The sequence below is a fragment of the Onychomys torridus genome, chromosome 4 (genome assembly GCF_903995425.1).
Source record: "Onychomys torridus chromosome 4, mOncTor1.1, whole genome shotgun sequence".
Lineage (NCBI taxonomy): Eukaryota > Metazoa > Chordata > Mammalia > Rodentia > Cricetidae > Onychomys > Onychomys torridus.
The window spans coordinates 140334268-140357064 of record NC_050446.1 but is presented as its reverse complement, the minus strand read 5'-3'; the positions used below and the strand labels follow the sequence as shown (position 1 = coordinate 140357064).

The 22797-nt window shown below is 45.0% G+C and overlaps 1 protein-coding gene across 3 annotated transcripts in view; it reads right to left on the bottom strand.

The window, feature by feature from the left end:
• The window catches only part of Cdk5rap1 (CDK5 regulatory subunit associated protein 1), a 35565-nt gene extending 14125 nt beyond the window's left edge, over positions 1-21440 (bottom strand). The window contains exons 1-11 of one of the 3 annotated variants that reach the window (XM_036185257.1): positions 21275-21440; positions 18647-18975; positions 16129-16232; positions 15493-15527; positions 13893-13993; positions 8974-9184; positions 7844-7964; positions 6963-7193; positions 5080-5177; positions 3403-3458; positions 906-1036 (exon numbers count right to left, since the gene is read on the bottom strand). In XM_036185257.1, coding sequence (XP_036041150.1) covers positions 906-1036; positions 3403-3458; positions 5080-5177; positions 6963-7193; positions 7844-7964; positions 8974-9184; positions 13893-13993; positions 15493-15527; positions 16129-16232; positions 18647-18956 — 1398 coding nt within the window. In that variant the 5' untranslated portion in view covers positions 18957-18975; positions 21275-21440. The other 2 variants (XM_036185258.1, XM_036185259.1) reach the window with 2 other exon arrangements.
• Positions 21441-22797: the final 1357 nt, after the last annotated feature.

Here is a 22797-nt window from a genome sequence, read left to right as displayed (position 1 = left end):
AAGGAAAACAGCTAGAGGCCAGCCGGAGCTTGACATTAAGACCTTATCTCAAAACAATGCCTAAAATTTGACATAACATATAAAAGTAACTACAGAAAAGCAAACAGTGACAGTGAGATTCTTCGACTTAGATGGGTATGATGGCACACACCTTCAATCCCCGAAATCAGGAGCAGAAGTAAGTGAATAGACCCTGTCTCAAAATAAAAACAAAAACAAAAACAAACAAACAAACACAAAGATCTTGGGATTTCACTGTGGTGACATATTGTGTATCAAATAAAGCTTGCCTAAGGATCAGAGAACAGAGCCAGGCACCAGATTAAGCATAGAAGCCTGGCGGTGGTGGCACACACCTTTAATCCTAGCACTCAGGAGGCAGAGATCCATCTGAATCTCTGAGTTTAGAGCCACCCTGGACTACAAGAGTTTGATTCAGTCTGGGAGAAAAACAGAGCCAGGCGGTGTTGGCACACACCTTTAATCCCAGTACTTGAGATCTCAAACCTTTGCTACCAGTATTTGGGAAGCACACATGCCATTAATCCCAGCACTGAGAAGGAAGTGAAATGGCTGGGCAGAGAAAGGCATGTAAGGCATGGGGAGACAGGAACATAAGCACTTTCAGCTGAGGACTCAGAGGCTTTCAGTCAGAGATTTGTGGAGACAGGATCTCGCCTTCCATTCGGCCTGAGGATTCGGTAGTGGTGAGAAGTTTCTCCAGTGGCTTGTTCCTTTGTCTCTCTGATCTCTCAGTATTCACCCCAATATCTGGCTCCAGGTTTTTTATAAGACTTAGGAATTCGTGCAACATTTCACAAAGTCAATCTCTTCTACCCAACCACCTCCAATCAGCCCCAAGCTGGTAAGAGAATGATGCTAAGATTCTCCCATCTGGGGCTCACCTGCCTCATGCTGTATGCAAAGAGAAAACCGGTATTATACTGAACTTCTCGAAGTAAAGACACTGTCTGCAGGTGATCATCCTCCGTCTCTCCACAGAAGCCAGTGATGAAGTCACTGCTGAGGCTCACACCTGTCAACAGACAACAAAGGACAGAGGACCAGTGCTTGGAGCACTGCTACCTCAGAAGGAGTGTGGGCATTTATAGATTATAGAAGGGAGGAGAGCAAATGGGGCGCACTTCCAGACTACTCAGAAGTCATTACAGAGCAAGGGGAAAGAGGCTTGCTTTTCTACATCCTGCTGGAACTGGCTTCTCACTCTACATTTCCTCAAGCACTAGAAAATAAATCTTGGCTTCAAGTGCTGGATTCAGAGATACTGCAGTTTCAAATCGTCCCTGCTTTTGCAGGGAGGGGCGGGAGACAGTGCTAGAGTGAACCCGAGCCTGTATGTGCTAGACAAGCACTCTACCACCAACATCCCAGCTCCCAGGTCCTGCTTTTACCTGTCCATCTTTCCGTGCCTCACACAAACATACACATCTATGTATCTTATTGTGCTGCTACTGTTTGGAGATAGGGGATTTTGTCCACTGTGCTAGGGACAGAACCTAGGGCCTTGAACACTCTACCTCTAAACTGGACCGTATCTATGTATTTTAATTAATTCATAACTGTGCATATGCATATATGATCAAACATTGAATTTAACTTAGTATTATGTTCATTTACAATGCAGTAGCAAAAACTATCAGATACTGAATACTTAGAAAGTGCTGCGTCACTAGCTATTCAACTGCCCTCAAAAATCAGGTGACATGAGTTCCATTGACTCAATGTTATAAATGACAAATCTTCTTTGTTGTCACACAGCCAATAACACAGTACTCAATACAAAGCCAGTACAGCCAGCTGCCACATCATCCTACCCCATTATAACACAAGTATGTGTGCATAATACAAGAAGCATGGTGGCACACACCTTTAGTCTTAGCACTCAGGAAACAGAGGCAGGTGGATCGCCGTGAGTTCAAGGTCAGCCTAGTCTAGTAAGCGCTAGGCTCAAAAAGAAAAAATAAAATAAAATTTGAAGGAAATTTCAGACAACATTCTCAATCAAATCTAAGCAAAGCAAAACAAAACAAAAACAGTAGTTTTTTAGGAGGAAGGGGAAAGGAAGGAGAGATAATAAGATATCTAAAATCTGCCTAATTATAGGGAATACATAGTAGTGCATGTTTATAATCCCAGCAATAGCAATGAAGACAGAAGACCAAGTTCAAGGCCACCCTGAGCAACATAATAAGAGACTGTCAAAATTCAAGTGCTAGGTACTCAGGTACTTATGTTTTTGTGGCTTTGGTCCCCACAGTACTGAGATTGAGCCCGGGGCCTCACACATGCTATGCAAGTGTATATTCTCAGCTCCCCCCACCACCCTTTTTTGAGACTGGGTCACATACAGCCCAGATGACCAAAGATGACCTTGAGTTTATCCTGCCTCCATCTAGAGTGCTGGGATTATAGGCATGTGCCACCAAGCCTCATTTTATATATAAGGATCAAGCCCAGGGTCTTGTGCATGGTAGACAAGTACTCTTAGTAACTAAGCTATATGTCCATCCCCCCTCAATAGTTACACACTTTTTAAAAGATTTATTAGTTTTAATGATGTGTATTGTGTGGGTATGTGCATGCAAGTGCAGGGGCCTACAGGTTAGAGGCATTGGATCCCCCTGGAGCTGCAGTTACAGGCAATTGTGAGCTGCAGAACAGGGGTGCTGGGAACCAAACTTGGGTTCTTTGCAAAGTCCCATGTGCCTTTAACCACTGAGTGATCTCTCCAGCCTGAGGTTTTACACTAAAAGTATTTAGTTTTAGAAACTTTTGCATGGGGGGTTGGAGAGATGGCTCAGCGGTTAAGAGCACTGGATGCTCTTCCAGAGGACCCAGGTTAGGTTCCCAGCACCCACATGACAGCTCACAGCTGTCTGTAACTCTAGTCCAGGGGATCCGACACCCTTACACAATATATGCAGGCAAACACCAATGCACCTAATAAAATTTTTAAAAAATTTAGCCGGGCAGTGGTGGCACACGCCGGTAATCCCAGCACTCAGGAGGCGGAGACAGAGGCAGGCGGATCTCTGTGAGTTCAAGGCCAGCCTGGTCTACAGAGCTAGTCCAGGACAGGCTCCAAAGCTACAGAGAAACCCTGTCTCGGGGAAAAAAAAATTTTAAGTGCTAGAGATGCAGTTCAGTGGCAGAGCATATGCCCTAAGACATGACGCTTGGATTCAATCTCTTGCAATACACACACAGTTCAGAAAAATGGAAAAGAAAGTGGAACAGAGAGAGGAAAATAGGGAAGCAGAAAATGAACATAAAAGTACCAAAAACCATGAAATGACACCATAAGGAATGTGCCAAAGAGGCTAGTAATTGAGCAAGATGAATGTGGACTGTGGTAAGGTACTCAACGTTTCTTAAAAGTACCTGGGATACATTCTCTGATATGATGAACCAATGCCAAATAAGCTTCCCTTGAGTATCTGCAGTAAAGAACAAGAAGAAAAGACCTGGATAAAATACTCATTCTTTTTGTTTTTTGGTGGGGGAGAGGCAGGGTCTCATGTAGCAGAAGTCACCCTTAAACTTCTGCTCCACTTGGCTCTACCTTCCAAGTGCTGGGCTCATAGGGGTATACCGCCATACCAGACTCAATCTTATTTAAATGAACGCTACAGAGAGACAATAATGAATTCCCACATGTATTCATTTTTCCATTTATGATTTCACAGCCACAAATCACCACAGAGGAGTACCTGGAAGCACCCCTTTGGGCCAGTGAGATGTTCCAGCAAGTAGAAACTTGCTACCAAACCTGATGACTTCAGTTCAATCCCTGGAACCTACATGGTAGAAGAAAAAACCAACTCCTGACAACTGTCCTCTGATTTCCATATACACACATGCTCCAGCTCCTAAGGACCTTTCATTTAACAAATCAAGAAGAAGTTAAACACTTAAAAGGACTTCTCAGGGCTGGAGAGATGGCTCAATAGTTAAGAGCATTGGCTGCTATTGCAGAGGACCCAGGTTCAATTCCCAGCACCCATATTGCAGCTCACAACCATCTGCCACTCCAGTTTCAGGGGATCTGCTGCCTTGTTCTGGCCTCCGTGAGCACGGCATACACAAGATACAGACATACAGAAATAGAACTTTGCCTTAGGTCCTACTAGCCCCTAGTCTCACCTCAGCAGATTTATTTCCAAAGTGAGTCGTAATCTGCATTTGTATTCTAAGACCCAAAACTTTATTATTCCTGCAAGTTAAAGGACTTAAAATTTCAAATATGGCACTGAAAGGACCAAGCAGATGCCATAACAGGCTGCTCAGTCTTCTCTCAGAGATCAGGCCTTAATTTCAGTTTCTTGAGACTTGAGCAAGCAGTTTCTGGGAGAGCCGTGAACAAAAGACACAGTCCTTGCAGTAGCTCCCTTTCTGCACGTACTCTGACTGCTCAAAGTTCAGCCAGTTGTTTACTGTCTGGGACCCCTCACCAACTTAGAGCTCCGTGCATGGGTCAATGTGAACGTGCAAGGCCAGCCAGCCTCCATGGCAGCTCAAGGACAAAGCCTGGGACTTATCTAGGCCTGCCCCAAAATGATAACTATAACCTCCAACCAGTAAATTCAAAAGTTACATACCCTCACCCAATCATATGATGCAAAGGCTTGTACCACCCTGCTTGTGGTTTTTCCCTTTAAAAACCCCTCACCCTGAAAGCTCAGGGCCGTCCTCCTTCACCTGGCTAGCCAGTGTGCTGGACGCGGACCAAGCCCGGGATTGCTTGTTATCAATAAACCCCTTTGTGTTTTGCATTGGATATCGGCTCTGTGGTGGTCTTGCTCAGGGATCTCACGATGTGACTACAACCAGCAAGCACTTAATTTAAAAAATGTTAAGCAAATGAGAGACTCACTGCTTACTCTGCTTAGGGATGCACAGAAGCAAGTTCACCTGTCCATAGATACATTCCAACAACAATCACTTACTAATTTGTTACTGTGTGTTGTATACTAAACTAGGTCCTCAGCAACAAACCAGTGTTTAGTGATTCAGAAAAACTGGAAAGGTAAAGGATGTCCTCTCCCCAGAAAGTCTGACCCTCTCCGCATGGCATCCAGCACACGGTTGCTTCCACTCTGGGCTGGCAGGTGGATCTGCTTACAGATGTTGTGTCTCTCGTGAATCAGCTGTAGAACCTGATTAAACAGAACACATTGTGGGTTAAGTCTCTCCAAAAAATCCTGTAAAAAAGGATACTTCCTACATTCTGGGAAGGGTTGCTATTGGTTTGGTTTGGTTTGCTTTGGTCGGAGAAAAGATTTCACGATATAGAGCAGACTGTCTCTAACTCGGCGATCTGCCTGGCTGCCTTTTGAGTGCTGGAATAAAGGCGTGTAATACAACACTCCGTAGTGTGCTCCTCTCACTGTTTCCCCTCAGAGGCTGGTTTTCAAGTTATTACAAGGTAGACTGGGAACTGAGCATAAAGCTTAGTTAGTACACTGACTGACGGGCATGCAGGAGGCTCTGGGTTCACGCCTCAGCACTGCAGAAAACTAGACATGATGGTGCACATCTGTAATCTCAGCACTTAGGAGAGGGAAAGAATCAGGAGTTCAAGGCCAGCCTCAACTACATAGACCAACATGGACTGAGACCTGTCTCAAAACATAGAAAGAGCCAGGCAGTGGTGGCACACGCCTTTAATCCCAGCACTTAGGAGACAGAGGCAGGCGGATCTCTGAGTTGGAGACCAGCCTGTTCTACAGAGCAAGTTCCAGAACAGCCAGGGCTACACAGAGAAACCCTGTCTTGACATCAAACAAACAAACAAAGAACATTTTATTATCCAGTAAGAAGACAATCCAATCCAGGTAGAAAAAGTGGATGAATGGATGTAGAGAAAAATGTGTGCTATTTACTCAAAGTGTGGCACTGGGCCCAAATTTGAAACGTATTCATTCTCAACACCCACAGCACTAGGTTATTACTACTCTCTTTTCCCAGATAAGGACCGCAAACTAAAAAGTATCTTTATATATCTACTAGCAAAGGAGTACAACATCTGGGATTTGGATAAATGTTTTGTCCTCTTTGACATTTAGTTTTGTTTTTTTGTTTCTTAAAACATAGTTGCTGGGTGGTGGTGGAACACACCTTTAATCTCAGCACTCAGGGATGCACAGGCAGGCAGATCTCTGTGAGTTCGAGGCCAGCCTGTTCTACAGAGTGAGTTTCAGGACAGCCAGAACTGTTTTGCAGAGAAACCATGTCCAAAAAAAAAAAAAAGGCTGTCTTGTTAAGTTGCCCTGACTGGCCTGACACTCACTATGGAGCTAAAGCTGGCCTGGAACTCACAGCCCACCTGTATTAACCTCCCAAAGCTAAGATTATAAACATGCATCACACACTGGGCAAGGAATTTGAGCCCAAGTGTATCTCAGGTACTTTCCCACGACATCACATGGCCTCCCTGGCTGTTCTCACTGTATCTCCACCATCACCATCACCTTCATGCAGATGGCCACCTTGACAGACTTCTCACTACACAAGTGGTCCCAAGTTCCCACTGCAAAGCCATCCTTTCGCCTTCCTGACCTTAGGGGATTTTAAGTCTTGCCAAAAGGCCAGTAGTTCCTTTTTTTCTTTTTTCTTTTTTTTTTTTTTTTCCTTTTCAATTTTTTGAAACAGGGTTTCTATGTATAATAGCTTTGGCTATCCTGGAACTCACTCTGTAGATCAGGCTGGCCTCGAACTCACAGAGATCCACCTGCCTCTGCCTCCCGAGTGCTGGGATTAAAGGCGTGCGCCACCACCACCCGGCAGGCCAGTAATTCTGCAAGGAGATATTGCAATGTAACACAGAATCCCCAAAGCAGGATTCAAGGTTTCTGCTGTATACTACTTCGTCCAGGAAATGATATGCTAATAATGGATGCTAATAAAAGTTTGTCATAACACTAAATATCATCAATACTCACCTCATCAGGAAAATCCTTGGGATGGGGAGAGGTGAAACGAATCCTCATTTCAGGGTCTATTCTTGAAACCTGATCCAGAAGATGAGAAAAACGAAGCCCCCCTTGTTTGGTTTTATAGTTGGTAGTAAAGCCACGGCTAAGGTTGGTAGACACTGCATTATTGAACTGGACCTCTGAATTGTCCCGAAAACTATTAACATTCTGACCAAGAAGAGTCACTTCTTTTAGCCCCTAAAAACAAGAAAAACATGTTGAAAACAAGTTTAAAACTTCTTGAACAGCATCATGTCAAACCACTAATTAAAAATTAAAAGAGCCATGTAAAAACTATCTTTGATCTGATAACTTCACTATAGAGTATCTTTTTTTTTTTTTTTCTCTCTCAAGACAGGGTTTCTCTGTGTAGCTTTGGAGCCTGTCCTGGAACTCACTTGGTAGCCCAGGCTGGCCTCGAACTCACAGAGATCTGCCTGCCTCTGCCTCCCAAGTGCTGGGATCAAAGGTGTGCACCACTACCACCAAGCCACACTGGAGTATCTTACCTAAAGATTGAACAACAGAATAAAACCTTAAGTAAAGAGTATGCAGGCCTGTAATCCCAACATTCAGGAAGTAAAGGCAGGTTTTTGTTACCATTTCAATCTCTTAAACAGAATGTATCTATCCTAAAGGAGTTTTGTACCGTAAGAGAGTTTAAAATGGGGAGGAGGGGACAATTTTAGTATTTCAGCAGGGGAAAATAAAGATTTTACAAGCTACCAGTGATGAAACTATCTGTGGATAGGAAAGAAGCAAAAGAGATACCAGAGTCTACAAAATTAGAAAGGCTGTCCTCAGCCTGTCCAAAACATGCTCATTCAAAGAAAACTGGATAACCTTACCTGCTCAGAAAGCTTCCTCACTTCCTCTAGAATGGAGGCCACTGGCCGACTCCTCTCCCGACCACGAGTGAAAGGGACGATGCAGTAACTACACATGTTGTCACAGCCCCGCATGATGGACCTAGGGAAGGAGGTACCAGAGCTAACAGAGGAACAGTGGTCTGTCTTAGCATGTCTTAAGCTCTGCAGCTCTCTTGGGATTTTTCTTTGGCTCTGGATCCTCCTGCCTCTAAGCTCACACTGAACTAACGTGAGATCTGTATGTACATAATCACAGAATATGAAGCAGACAATAACTGGTAGGCATGTTGGTGAGGAAGCACAGTGGTGAGGAAAGAGGTCAGACTCAGCACTGTGGAGTCTCTACTGTTTTTACAGGTATATTAGTTGGAACTTTTATGTAGCGATTGGAAACAAACTATGTCTATCTATGATATAAAAGAGACCCTGAATTTAAAATCTAGTCTGCATTTCTCATACGATCTTTTTCTTTGAGACAAGGTCTTCTGTGGGTCAGACTAGACTTAAACTTGCATGTAGCAAAAAACCTGGATGAGGATCTTAAACTCCTGATGCTCCTGCCTCCATCTCCCATGTGTTGTCTTTATAGATACAAATCTGACTCCAGCTTGGGTTTTCTGACTGTCTCTCAATGGAGTGCTGAATTAACTGCCTAGTACATGCTGTGGAGCCCAGACTGTCCTTGAACTCACAGCAGGTAATGTTCCTGCCTCCTGCTAAAAAAAAAAAAAAAAAAAAAAAAAGTTTTTCTATCAAGAAAGCCCAAGTTATTTCCTTAAGGGAAAATAAACACAGAACAATAATATTTATATTTTAAAAGGAGGGTACGGAACGTATCCATATGAGTATATGACTGCATATTCAAGGGACAGTTCTAGAAGAGTTAAATAAGAATGATTGACATGCAAACCTCTGAGAAACGGCCTGAGAGAGCAGGGATGATGGGTGTGAGGGAGTCTTACTATATCACATGTTGGTTTCTGTATGGTGTACCATAACTGTTCAAATGCATTCCTTCCCCTTATGTTCAACATAATAAGATTAAACATGCAATTTCTACAGTGAGAGAGACGGGAGAAGCTCACCCCAGGTCTCACATAACGACTCACACAAAGGCAGAAGTGGCACTGGGGCTTGTCTGGACTGGCATGATATCCGCATAGGTCTCATCCAGAGAGAGAAGAACATTTGCTGCCTGCTGGCCTGACTCCACAACAGCCAGCAGCTGGGGAAGATCTCGATAGGCATCTGGACCAGCCAGGAGATCCACCATTTTCTCCCTGTTGAGGATCTCTCCCTTCAGTCTCTCAGCCATGCAGCCTAGGAAGTAAAAGGAACTAGTACCTCTTCCGCAGTTCATCTGGTTTCCTGGCTTTGCTCAGTGCATATGATTTATAACTTGTACTGGAGACCAGGGCACAGAAAACTTCTCTGAGAGTTTAGTATTATCCTTCAAACTGGACCCGTAGCACTGAACCCACATCTTCAAATACAAGAAAACAACAGAAATACTCAGAGCAACTCAGTTAAATGCCTGGGGGTGCGGGGAGGTATCCAAAAGCCTTTCCCCATTCTTTCCACCATTGCTGGAGATGGAAGTCAGAGCTCCCCACATTCCCTGCCCCTCAAAAGCCTCTCAAACATGAACTACCTCTTCTACAGTTAAGTTACCGCTAAGATAAAAGATATTTTACATCAGAATCCTATTTATAAGTTTACAACTACACTTACCTACACTTACCCATTTTTTCTCTTTCAGCCCACAATACTTGCCAAACCCATGAGAAGTGATACAAATAATTATGCTGATAAAATTGATACTCCCAAACCATCATTTTATTAAGGCTATAAAACTTTAAAGCATACCTTTTACAAACTCTTTGGAGTGGTGAGTTGGTTGGGGTTTCTGGCTGTTTGTTTGTTTGCTTGTTTGTTTGTTTTTTCGAGACAGGGTTTCTCTGTGTAGCTTTGGTGCCTGTCCTGGAACTCACTCTGCACCTCAGGCTGGCCTCGAACTCACAGAGATCCACCTGGCTCTGCCTTCCAAGTGATGGGATTAAAGGCATGCGCTGCCACCACCGCCTGGCTTGTTTAGGGTTTCTTTAAACCTTTTTCTTTATATATAATTTTTGTTTATGTGAATGTGTGCTTGTATATGAGTATGTGCACAAGAGTGCAGGAGGCTGTGGAATTCAGTAAAGGGTGTTGGAACCCCTGGATCTGCAATTATAGGCAGTTATGAGTTGCCCAACACAAATGCTGGAAACCAAACTTGGATCCTCTGAAAGAACAATATATGCTCTTAACTGCTGATACATCTCTCCAGCCCCATAGTTTGTTTTTTTAAGATTTAAAAAAATATTTACAATTTTATAATATTTATAATATTATTGAGGCAGGAATGCACATGAGTACAGGTGCCTGAGAAGAGGGCACTGGATACCTCAGAGAACTCGAGTTTCAGGTGACTCAGACATGGGAACCAACTCAGGTCCTCTAGAAGAGCAACATATGCTCTTACCACTGAGCATCTCTCCACCCTTGCCCCATAGTGTAAGCTGTCATACTGACCCAACCTAAGCTCACCTGGGACGAGAGTCTTAATTGAGAACTGTCTAGATCAGGCTGGTCTGTGGGCATGTCTGTGAGGATTGCCTTGATTGTTAAAGGAAGTGGGAGGGCCTCCCACCCTAGACGTGGCATCGTCATTCATGGCCAAGCCCTAAACTGTATATAAGTGAAATGAAGCTAGCCAGCTGAGCAGAAGCAAGCCAACAAACCATGATGGGTAGCCGCACGGCTTTAGTCCCAGCACTCTGGAGGCAGAGGCAGAAGGATCTCTGTGAGTTCGAGGCCAGCCTGGTCTACAGAGCGAGATCCAGGAAAGTCAGAGCTACACAGAGAAACCCTGTCTCAAAAAAGAAAAAAAAGAAAGAAAAGAAAAGAAATGATGTGTACATTCTCTCTCCACCTTGACTGTGGATGTCACGTGACTAGCTGCTTTACTTCCTGCCCTCCTGCCTTCCTCCTGCCCTCTTGACTTCCCCTCAATGATAAACTGGAAGCTGGAACTGTAAAGCCAAGTAAACCCTTTCCTCCCCTTTTGATCAGAGTGCTTCACCACAGTAACAAAAACGAAACAGGACACTCCCTGTGAAAACAATTAAAGATTACTCACAGCCAGGGCCATGACACAGACTGCTCAGCATGTAAAGGTGCTTGCAAATGAGCCTGCCACCTGAGTTTCATCCTGGGACCCACATGATAGAAGGAGAGAATCAACTTTTCCATAAGTTGTCTTCTGACCTCCATTAGCATGCTGTCACCCACACAAGGCAAATATATTACAATTTTTTTAAAAATGTTAAAAAAATGTTCACAGACAGACAAAGTGGTACTAAACCAGCTTGGGGGAACTAAAGCAGGAGTATGGCAATGCCTCTGAAACCATCTCAAAGTCACATATCAAATACCACACCAGCCAGACCTACATAGCAAGACCACGTCTCACACAAAACAGAGAAGGTGGAAACAACCTAAATGAGTCAACCAAAACAACCCAATAAACGGATATAAAAATGTAGCATAAATATACAATGGCATATTACTCAAGCTTTAAAAGGAAAGAGATTGAGACTGGAGGTATACCTCAGTGGCAGAGCACTTTCCTAGCATGTGAAACCCTGGGTTTAAATTCTAGCACCACTACCCCATTCACAGATCAAGGAAAGGAAATGGTGACACACACTGTAACATACAGCATAAGAATCTTAAAGATGGTGTGCAAAGTGACACAGCCAAGGATACAAAGACAAGTATTATAAATCCATTTCCAGGAAGCACCTAATATATCCAAAAACAGAAAATAGAATGATGAACGCCAGTAGCCAGAGGGAAGGTGAAATGTTAAGTTACTGCTTATGGAGGTGGATGGTAATTGTAAGTCCCTTGAGGCACAAGTGGCCAGGCCCTGCCCCTAGACTACTCTAACAGCCATTATGGCTGTTTCTAGCCCCTCTACACAAGTGGCCAAGCTCCACTCTATAGGACATAAAAAAGAAAAAAAAAATACAAAATACAAAATCAGGCCACAAAATCCCACCAATCCCTTGGCTTACCCCAAGATCAGGCCACAAAATCCCACCCTGGCCACCCTGGAAAGCTCCACCAACTCTATAAAGCCTGCCTCCTGCTCAGCTCTTTGCTGCTTCCCAAAGTATAAGCAGCCACTCTCCTGCATCTCTTCCAATCAATCTCTTGTGTGAGACTGGTTGTACAGTGTGACTTTGTGTGGCTCCCGACTGCCAGTATCCCTTTGCCCTCAGAGCAGTAACACTTACAGCAGTAATAGTTGCCTCTGTATACTATAAAAATGGCAAACTGATATATACCATGATTGTTTTAAGTTTTTTCCTTGGGGTTTATAAAATTCCTAAAGGATTTATACCCAAGGGCAACTATAATGAAGTGAAAAGGAATAAAACTCCTCTAGCATCTTTCTATATTAATCAGTATAATTGGATACACTAGCTGTGTGCTGACACATCAAGAGTGATTAAGTTAACTATACTACAATGGACACAGTCCACTATGCATAAAGTTAAATATATTAGCCAAATTCTGAGACAGAAAGGATGCAGAGATTTCTCTTTGGATCAGAATGTTTTTTACATGGTATGCACATGCTATAGTACACATGTGGTGGTCAGAGGACACAGTGGGGTCGTCACTTCTCTCCTACATGTGTGTCCCAGAATCAAAGTCAGGTCAGGAGACCAGATGGCGAGCGTTCTCCCTGCTGAGCCACCTGGCCAGCCCCCACACCCCAAGCATTTATTTTTGAAATGTTTCCTGGCCACCTAGACCAGAACTGTCCAACAGAGTTTCTAACAAGGTGAAGGGATGTGTTGGACAGAAACGATTGGAGGTGCTGTGTCAGCTGTGGTCCCTAGTCAGCTGTGGCTACTGAAAAGCTGAACTATGTCTGATGCAAGGAAGAAGTGGGATTTTGAAATTTTATTTTAGATGTGACTGATAACTACCATACTGGTCAGGGCAGACCTGGATTTTCACTTGGGCATTCTTCAGTAGTCCACATGGCAGATGACTACACTGGAAACTCATGTTGCCCTCCAGACTCCAAATGCTAGTCCTGTATCTATCACTGTACTACATGAACTGCATCAGGCTCTAGAAAGAACACATGACTAACTGAGCATCTATTGTTTCTTTCTCTCCTTTTTTTTTTTCTTTTTTATTTATTTATTTTTGTTTGTTTGTTTCTTTGTTTTTCAAGACAGTTTCTCTGTGTAACAGTTCTGGATGTTCTAGAACTCACTCTGTAGACCAGGCTGGCCTCTAACTCACAGAGATTTGCCTGCCTTTGCCTCCTGAGTGCTGAAATTAAAGGCATGTACTACTACCACCCAGCTAAATGCAAGTGGTTAAATGCCTCATAGCAGGAATACCATTATCCTATTCTTTTGAGTTTTTTGTTGGTTAGATGGTTGGTTTTGGTTTTAGTTTTTTTGAGACAGGGTTTCTCTGTATAATGGTCCTAGCTGTTCTGGAACTCACTTTGTAGACCAGACTAGCCACGAACTCACAGAATCCAGCTGCCTCTGCCATCCAGGTGCTGGGACCAAAGGCGCGCGCCACCACCATCAGGGTACCTATGATTTTTAAGTGCTATTAAAGCTCTTTTAGGAGCTTCCTCTCATTTAATCTCGCAGTCCCTAACAGCGAGTATAAGAGATGCACGGGGTGGATATGGCGAATTTACACCCTGGGATAGGCCTCTAAAGCAGCGGTTCTCAACCTGGGGTCACATATCAGAGATTTACATTATGATTAACAATAGTAGCAAAATGACAGTCATGAAGTAGCAACAAAATCACTTTATGGTTGGGGGTCAGCACAACATGAGGAACTGTATTGAAGGGTCGCACCATTAGGAAGGTTGAGAACCAGTGCTCCAAAGGAAAAACTCTAGGATCCCAAGTCTCAAAATGGAAAAATGAATGTATACCTAGAATCCCAATCCTCAGAGGTACCCGGGTGCGTGGTCTCTTTGTCTTCAGGGCTTTCAGCTGATGTAAACGGTTCCAGATGGTCTGCTCAGCCTTCTCCCTGCAAAGATCCAAGGAAGCAAAATTGAGCAAGACAGGAGAGCAGGTCAATGGGAAGAAAATGAAAGCCATCTGAGTCCTTAACTCAGGGAAGGCACATAGAGGCAAACTGGAAAAGCAACACTTGCTATCATTCTCTATATCCTCCCTACACATCTCAAAATCCAGACTAGCCTTTAAACCAAACTCAGAAACTACATCCTTCACAAACCCTTCCCCGACTCTTCTGTGACTCTCTTTCCTTCAAATATCCTCCACCTTAACTCTACTTCTCCTAAACCTGGAAATTTGTTTTTGTTGTTTCATACATTCTGTAGCCCAGGCTAACCTAAAACACATTATATAGCCTAAGCTGTCCTCAAACTCACAGCAACCCGTCTTTTTGACCACCCAAGTAGTGGGATTACAGGCATAAACCACCACCCCAGCTTATATGATGTTTAGTTAACATTTCCATCAGGTGTTAGTGGGACACTTATACACCTGTCATAGTCCCTATACGAGACCAAGCTCTTTGAAGTCTAGCTTTATGGAAGAAGGTTCATTTCTGAATCTCTCATAACAACCAACTCAGGATCATTCCACAGAGGTCCCATAAAACAATGTGTCAAATCAAAGAGTTAACGTTAAAGGCAGCTGTGGAAATAGTAACACTAACATGTCTTCAACAACAAACAACAAAAAGAGGATGTGTTCACTTTTTTTAAAAATTCATTTTTAAAACCTGTTATGTGTATGGGCGTTTTGTCTACATATATGTGCACCACCACCCATGTGCCTACTACCTGTAGAGGGATCAGATCCCATGGAACTGGAACTACAGAGAGTTGTGAGCTGCCATGTGCTTGCTAGGGATTGAGCCCATGTCCTATAGAAGAGCGGCCAGTGCTCTTAACTGCTGAGCCATCTCTCCACTCTACCACCTTTGATCAACTTCCTGTGGTCAAGTACTTCCTGGCAAGCTCTGAAGATGTCACTTATATCCTCTCAGAATTCTGTTTCCCAACCACTACCTCAAATCAGATGTATATATTATAAGAATATGCCATTAATAGCCAGAAAACTTTAGGAAATTTGGGAGCTCAGCACTGTGGGTTTTAAAATTCTATATAATGTATAGAGCTTGGTTTGGGCATTTTTGTGACTACTGTTTACTTTTTAGACAATTTCACTGTGTAGTGCAGGCTGATCTAGAACTCACAATCCTCCCAACTTCTGCAGAAGTTGCCCCAGATAAATGGGTTTGGTAAGAGAAACAACCTCACAGAATTGCTACTGTGAGAATTAAACTAATACATCCATGTATACTGTACACATGGAACCCAACACGCAAGACATGCTCTGCAAATGTCAGCCCGTTGTATCAATTCTCTCTCTATTACTGAGAAACTCTTAACTCTCACTGACCTGGAGTCATCGGCTCATCTCCATAAGTAAGCCTCCTTGACATGATTATATTGACAAATATATTTACTCCCTATGGAAAGAACAAATTTGTACCTGATAGAACACGTTACAAGAAGGATCACATCAGCCTAAGGGAGAACAAGAAAAAGAAACTTACAATCTTTGAATTAGCCTTGCAGAATCACTACCACACAGTCCACCTGCTTTTTCCTATTATTGCGGTGTTTTAACCATTTTTAAGGATATAGTGATATAATGAGAACACTTGAGCACTATTGTACAACCATCACCACTATCTCCTTCCAGAACTTCCCAGGGAAAGCTCTGTACCCATCATCTACTAACCCCTCAAGTCTCACCTGCACTCTCCACAAAGTATCTTTGTTCGGCTCTGGTTTGGCTGGGTTTGGTTTGGCTGCTCTGGAGACACAATCATGCCCTATAGTCAAACGGCCTCAAATTCTAGATCCTCCTGCCTCCACTTCCCGAGGCTGGGATTACAGACACATGTGACCACACCAAGTCTGATAACCCCTTTCCTGAAGATGAACAGCATCATGAAAGCTGGAAACAGCTGGAACACCAGTATACGCCAGTCCTAGGGTACACAGCACTCAAAAGAACTAACTCAGCAGCAACACTCTCTCCCTAAAACTCACTGCATCTAAGAACCTGCACCAAGGCAGGTAGCCCAGGCCCAGGAAAAGGGGAAGCAGGGAATGCAAGCACCTCTTGAAGGTTGCTGGTCCGCAGGTAGCCGCTCTTCTGTAAAATGGACCAGGCTATCTCCGTGTCATTTACATTCATCTGGCAGCCATAGGTCTCCAGGTAGACTGCAATGAAAGGTGGATTGAGTAGGCAGAGGGCCATGTGTCTTGGGCCTCCTTCCCAAACAAAGCCCTCAGAAACACCTGAGGCAGCTCGTTATCCACCAAGTACCCTGTTGTCCTTGTTATCCACAAGGACCCTAAAACACCGCCAACTGCCAGATGTACCCCCAAATTAATAATAGCCTTTCATAACAAAGGAAATACAACATCATATACACACACACTATTATAAGCAGGCTATTTAAAAATACAGGGGAAATATGCTCCTTAAGAAATAAGGAAATAGGGTTGGGGATTTAGCTCAGTGGTAGAGCGTTTGCCTAGCAAGTGCAAGGCCCTGGGTTCGATCCTCAGCTCAAAAAAAAAGAAAGAAGGAAATAGCTGGGCATTGGTGGCCTTTAATCCCAGCACTCAGGAGTCGGAGGCAGATGGATCTCTGTGAGTTTGAGGCTAATCTGGTCTACAGAGCGAGTTCTGGGACAGCAAGGCTGTTACACAGAGAAACCCTGTCTTGAAAAACCAAAAAAAAAAAAAAAAAAAAAAAAAAAAAAAAAACAAAGGAGGAAATAGGGCTACAGAAACAACAAGAAAGGCTAACGATCATCTTCATCCATCTGAGGAAATACTAAATTCAAGTCCCCATATTACAGTCTCCCCTCTAACAAAGAGGTTCTCTAGCCTCTGAAAGCTGCAGCACTGACCACAGGGTACAAACACCACAGAATAAAAACAAAGGCAAGCCGGGCGGTGGTGGCGCACGCCTGTAATCCCAGCACTCGGGAGGCAGAGGCAAGTGGATCTCTGTGAGTTCGAGGCCAGCCTGGTCTACAGAGCTAGTCCAGGACAGGCTCCAAAGCTACACAGAGAAACCCTGTCTCAAAAAACCAAAAAACAAAAAAAAATGAAAGCAGCCATGGTCATACTATGAAGTAAAAGTTCAAATTTACACCAAGTTGGAAAACATGAATTTCACACTGTGGCAGGCCCTTTCAAATCTTATTTCTAGTTACTACCCATTACCCCCAGTAGCTATTATTTCAAATGGAAGCCAGGCATAGCAGGTTCATACCCATAAAGCTAACTCATGGGAGGCCAAGGCAGGAGGACTGCCATGGAATTGGAAGCCAGCATGAGCTACACAGTGGGCCTGGCCTAAAGAGATAGATTCTTTCTCAGAAAAGCAAAACAAAACAGGAAATGGGCTGGAGAGATGGCTCAGGGGTTAAGGGCACTGGCTGCTCTTCCAGAGGTCCTGAGTTCAATTGCCAGCAACCACACGGTGGCTCACAACCATCTATAATGGGATCTGATGCCCTCTTCTGGTGTGCAGGCACACATGCAGCCAGAACACTTGTATATATAATAAATAAATCAAACTTAAAAAAAAATTAAAAATTAAAATTAAAAAAGAGTCCAAAACAGAAAACATTAGCTTTTTTTTAAAAGCCAGGGTCTTACTCTGTAGCTCTGGCTGGCCTAGAATTCATTATGTAGACCAGGCTGGCCTTGCACTCACAGAGATCCTCCTGTCTCTGCTTACCAAGTGCCGGGATAAAAGGTGTGACCACAGGCCTAGCCATTTTTTTTTATATATTTTGGAAGGTGGGGGGCACATATGCCAGGGCACCAGTTCGGAGGTCAAAGGTCAATTTGTGGCAGTCAATTCTCCTCTTCCACCATGTGGGTTCCAGGGACCAAACTCAGGTCATCAGACCTGATGGCAAGCAACTTCTGAGTCATCCTGCCAGCCCCAAGAATAAAATTCTAAACCAGAAGTGGTGGCAGACATCAGTAATTCCAGCAATTAGGAGGCTGAGGCAAGAGGATTGTGAGTTTCAGACTAACCTGGGCTACACAGCAAGACCCAGCTTCAAACAGTAGAGGGCAGGGTTGAGCAAGATGGTTTGATGGATAAAGGATTCTACCCACCAAGCCTGATGACATGTGGAAGGAGATACCAACTCTCACGGTTGACCCCTGACCTCCACATGTCACACACACACACACACACACACACACACACACACACACACACACACAAATGATGAAATTTAAATGGAATTTTAAAAATTGTAACTAGAACACAGATTACAGTGTTTCCGAACGCAACCAAAGAGAGGACTCCAATTCCTGTGCAGGGCTTTGAGTTCTGTTTTCTTTTTGAGGAGCTGAGGATGGAGCTCAGAGCTTCATCACGCCAGGCCATCACTCGACCAAACGACTCTCCCCCAGCCCAGCCTCTGAGTCTCTCTACAGTAATGCTATTTAGCAGGGTCTGATGATTCTATAACTGAGCAAACCACCCACACTGTTAACTCCCCAAAGCCAGTGTCCTAAGAGAAGAGCTAAAGCAGTGGAGCCAGAGGCTGCGATGGCGCACGGAAGGAAGCCAAAGGGAAGAGAGAAGTAAAACTAACCTTTTCTCTGCCTTCCTAGAAGTTCATCCCCCGTGAGATAGGGGGGTGGGTCCTCCACTTCTGGAGAAGATGGTTTCTCTTGAAGAGCTGAAGCACTTCTTAAGAAATGCTGAAAAGTTGGTCCGGCGGCTAGCCTGGAGCTGAAATCCTTCTGAACACCTTCTGAGCTCTGACCCTCTGGATTGAGACATGAAGTGGTGGGGACACTGCTCTGTGCCCTGCAGGTCCTGAGCAGCAGCCAGGACACAGAGGTCAGCGGCCCCCACTTTAGAGATCTCTGTGCTTGGAGGACACATTGTAAAGGCTGCATGGCACCTGCAGTCCTAAATCTGCAAAAGAGTGAGACACACCAGTATTTACCACACACTCTATACAGGTGCTGCTCTGGACACTTCCTCCTCACCAAAGCAGAAGAGAGTATGCCTTGGGCTGAGGAGCATAAGACATGCTGAGACATAATCTCAGTATTATCTTGAGCTAGCCTGGACCTCACTATGTAGTCCAGCCTGAGGGGTGGGAGGTGGGGGAACTAGGCTTTGTTTGTTGTTGTTGTTGTTGTTGTTGTTTTTCAGATCTTGCTATATAGTCCAGACTGACCTCAAACTCTCCTCATTCCTCCTGCCTCAGTCTCCCAAGTACTAGAATCACCAGCATAGACCACCATATCCAGTTCAAAGGTACTCCTGATAGTTTACCTTAACCCAAGCATGGTAAACCTATAGTCTCAGTGACTTGGGAGCCTAAGACAGGAAGATCATTTGAGCCCAGGAGTTGTAGGCCTGCATGGACAACCTAGCAAGGTCTCTCACACCGGGCATAGTAGTGCATGACTTTAATCCCACCATTTGAGAGCCAAAGGCAGGTCAATCTCTGTGAGTTTAAGGCCAGCCTGGTCTACAGAGTGAGGTCCAGGACAGCCAAAACTATGCAGAGAAATCCTGAATCAACCAAAAAAAAAAAAAAAAATGTTTAAAAACACATACTATCTATAATTTACAGATAGAAATAACTAAAGTAGGGCGGAGAGATGGGTAAAGCCACCTGCCACAAACCCTGACTTGACCCACACACAGTGGAGAGAAAGAGTTGATTTCCATAGGTGTCTTCTAATCTCTTCACACACACTATGGCACGCACTCATGTTCATGAGCACACAAACAAAAATTAAATAAAATGTAATTATTAAACAAAAACGGGTGTGATAGTACACGTCTTTGATCCCAGTGCTCAGGAAGCAGAGGCAGGAGGATCTCTGTGAGTTCAGACCAGTCTGGTCTACAGAGCGAGTTCCAGGACAGCCAGGTCTGTTATACAGAGAAACCCTGGGGGTCGGGGGAGACCACACACTAGCCTACTCTCAAGTGTCAGAGAAGAGACTTTTAGTGTGAGCTTTAAATTTTTTTCACTACGTTTTTATTTTCACGCATACATGTGAACCATCGTATCAGCCCAGGTGTGAGCTTTAAAATCATCTACTTCTGCCCTTGAATTGCTGCATGATGACTTTTTGCAAGTCAAATTTCCACCTCTGGACTACAAATGTCATATCTATTTTTTTTTTCAAGTACAAACAGGACTTAACCACTCGCCAGATGTTATGAAAATCACACATTAAAAACCCATCCGGAAACTGGGCAGTGGTAGCGCACACCTTTAATCCCAGCACTCGGGAGGCAGAGCCAGGCAGATCTCTGTGAGCTCGAGGCCAGCCTGGGCTACAGAGCGAGTTCTAAGACAGCCAGAGCTACACAGAGAAACCCTGTCTCGAAAAACCAAAAAAAAAAAAAAAAAGTCGGATGCCAGACATTGGCGGCACACACTTTTAAACCGAGTTTGAAGTCAGCCTGGACTACAGAGACAAAAAAGAAAAGAAAAAGAAAAAAACACTTTAAAACCACAGTGGGTAAAAGTGCCTGTGGCTCAAGTCTGAAGACCTCAGTGAGAGGCCCGTGAGTGAAAAGAAGAGGAAGGAGGGATGACTCTGATCACCACACGCTGTACCCACCCTCACACACACACACTTTTAAAGAGGTGTTAAAAAACCAGACAGGCATACTAAGACTTCAGCAACCATTCCTCCACAGCCCACGCCTCTTTCCACAGCATGGACCTTAAGAGTCACTGTGATTGCTGCCTAGCGGGGCAAGCCTGGGATCCGGGAGCCTTCTTGGTGAGCGCTGGGATGCGGTAGCGATCCTCTTGCTTGAACCTGGCGGGAGCTTAAAGGTTGGCACCGCACAGCGCAGGGCGGAGTTCTCAATGGCAGGGGGAAAGGGGCGGGACCACCTGCCACATCCAAGCACGTGATTGGGCAGACACTGGTGCTGGGCGTGGCGGGGGCTCCGCGCGCACGCCCACAAGAACGCCGGCGGCCACCCAGCAAGGCCGAGCCGCCCCTCACTTCTGCTTCCCAAGGGGAGGCGCTAGGGCTCGGAACGACCCGGTGACTTGGCCAAGGACGTACAGAAGTAGGCAGCGGGACTGAGCTACGTCCGCAGGGTCTCTCGCAAGGCTGCACGCCGCCGAACACCTAGCACCTTCCCCTAGTGCTCCCGGCTTTTCCTGGACGCCGCGACCCCGCCTGCTCCACGGCGGGTCACCTGAGCAAGGCCATTTCAAGTCTCTCACCTCCTACAACTGCGAGGTTCCCGTGTCCGAACCGGAAGCGCTGTCAGCTGGTGTGGTCTCTCCGGCGTCCTCCGCTGCGCGCCTAGGCTTGCAACTTCTGTTCCGCCGTGACTTCCGTCAGCGGTGTTCTAAGGGAAATGTTTCCTACCGGCCTGATAGACTCAGGCCATCGGCTTTGAAAAATATACGGGTGTGAAATCCAGTTCTTTATATGCTAACCAAAAAAATTTAAATAAGGCTTAAAAATCAGGTTGGGCCGAGCGGTGGTGGTGCACACCTTTAATTCCTTGGATCTCTGAGTTCGAAGCCAGCCTGGTCTGCAGAGCGATTTCCCGGACAGCCAGGGCTACATGGAGAAACCCTGTCTCAAAAAAACAAACAGATTGGGCACGTGGGCAGCCTCAGAGTTTGCTTCTGCCTTCTTCCCAAGAAAATGAGGGATTCTTAGGAGTGCTCTATCCCTGGAAAGTAGGAACTCTGCCCTGTCACCCATTAGCTCCCTCCGGTCACATGCACTCTCCTCTCCTCCCGGCACACCCATGGGGCTGGTAAGATGGCTCAGTTCGAATCCCCAGAACCTACAAGGTGAAAGAGAATTTACTCCTGCAGGTCCCCTGACCTCCACACATATGCCACGGGACATACAACTTCCCCAACACACACGCACACACACACACACACACACACACACACACAGAAACGTCTCCTTGTGCAGTAATTCTGACACTCAGGAAGCAGAAATTGCAACCTGAGTTCGAATCCCCAGAATCCACAAGGTGAAAGGAGAGAATTAAGTCCCACAAGTCCTCTGACTTCCACAGATACGTCATGGGATATGCAACCTACACACACACACACACACACACACACACACACACACACACACACACAAATACACATACTAAATGTCTCCTGGCCCGGTAGCATACTTCAGTAATCCCAACACTCAAGAGGCGGCAGCAGGCTGGTCTTTGTGAATTCAAGTCTAGACAGAGCTACATAGTAAGACTGTCTCATAGTAAGTAAGTAAATAAATAAATGTAAACAGAATTGAGAGAAAAGAGTTAATAAAGAAGGGTTTCTGTGGCTAGCTCTGAACTGCCCAAATGGCCCCGGGTGCCCTGTTGTCCCTCGCCACCTCTTTACCTATTCCTACCACATGGCGGGCCTTGGTCCTCTCAGCCGCTCTCCCTTCCCCCTGGCTCATGCCTCTAGCCAAGGTGCTTCTTCTCCCCTAGACCTAACTTAGAGACTGTATACTCGGGAAAATGCTGAGAGCAGGCAGACAGAGCAGAGCCCTGAGGTCAGAACCACCCTGCTGTAGCACAGGTGTTGTGCAAGCTCCACCAGAACACCTAGTTTTAAAGTGTAAACTTTCCATGCAGACAGTTCAAATTCCACAAGCGTATAGCATGAGTAACAGAGGAGAGGCGCCCCCTCCTGGTCTCTTCTGGTCACTATTCCCACCAAGAGCCTGGATTTGGGTGGAGGGAAGGAGATGGGCCTTCCCAGCCTTCCTCTTC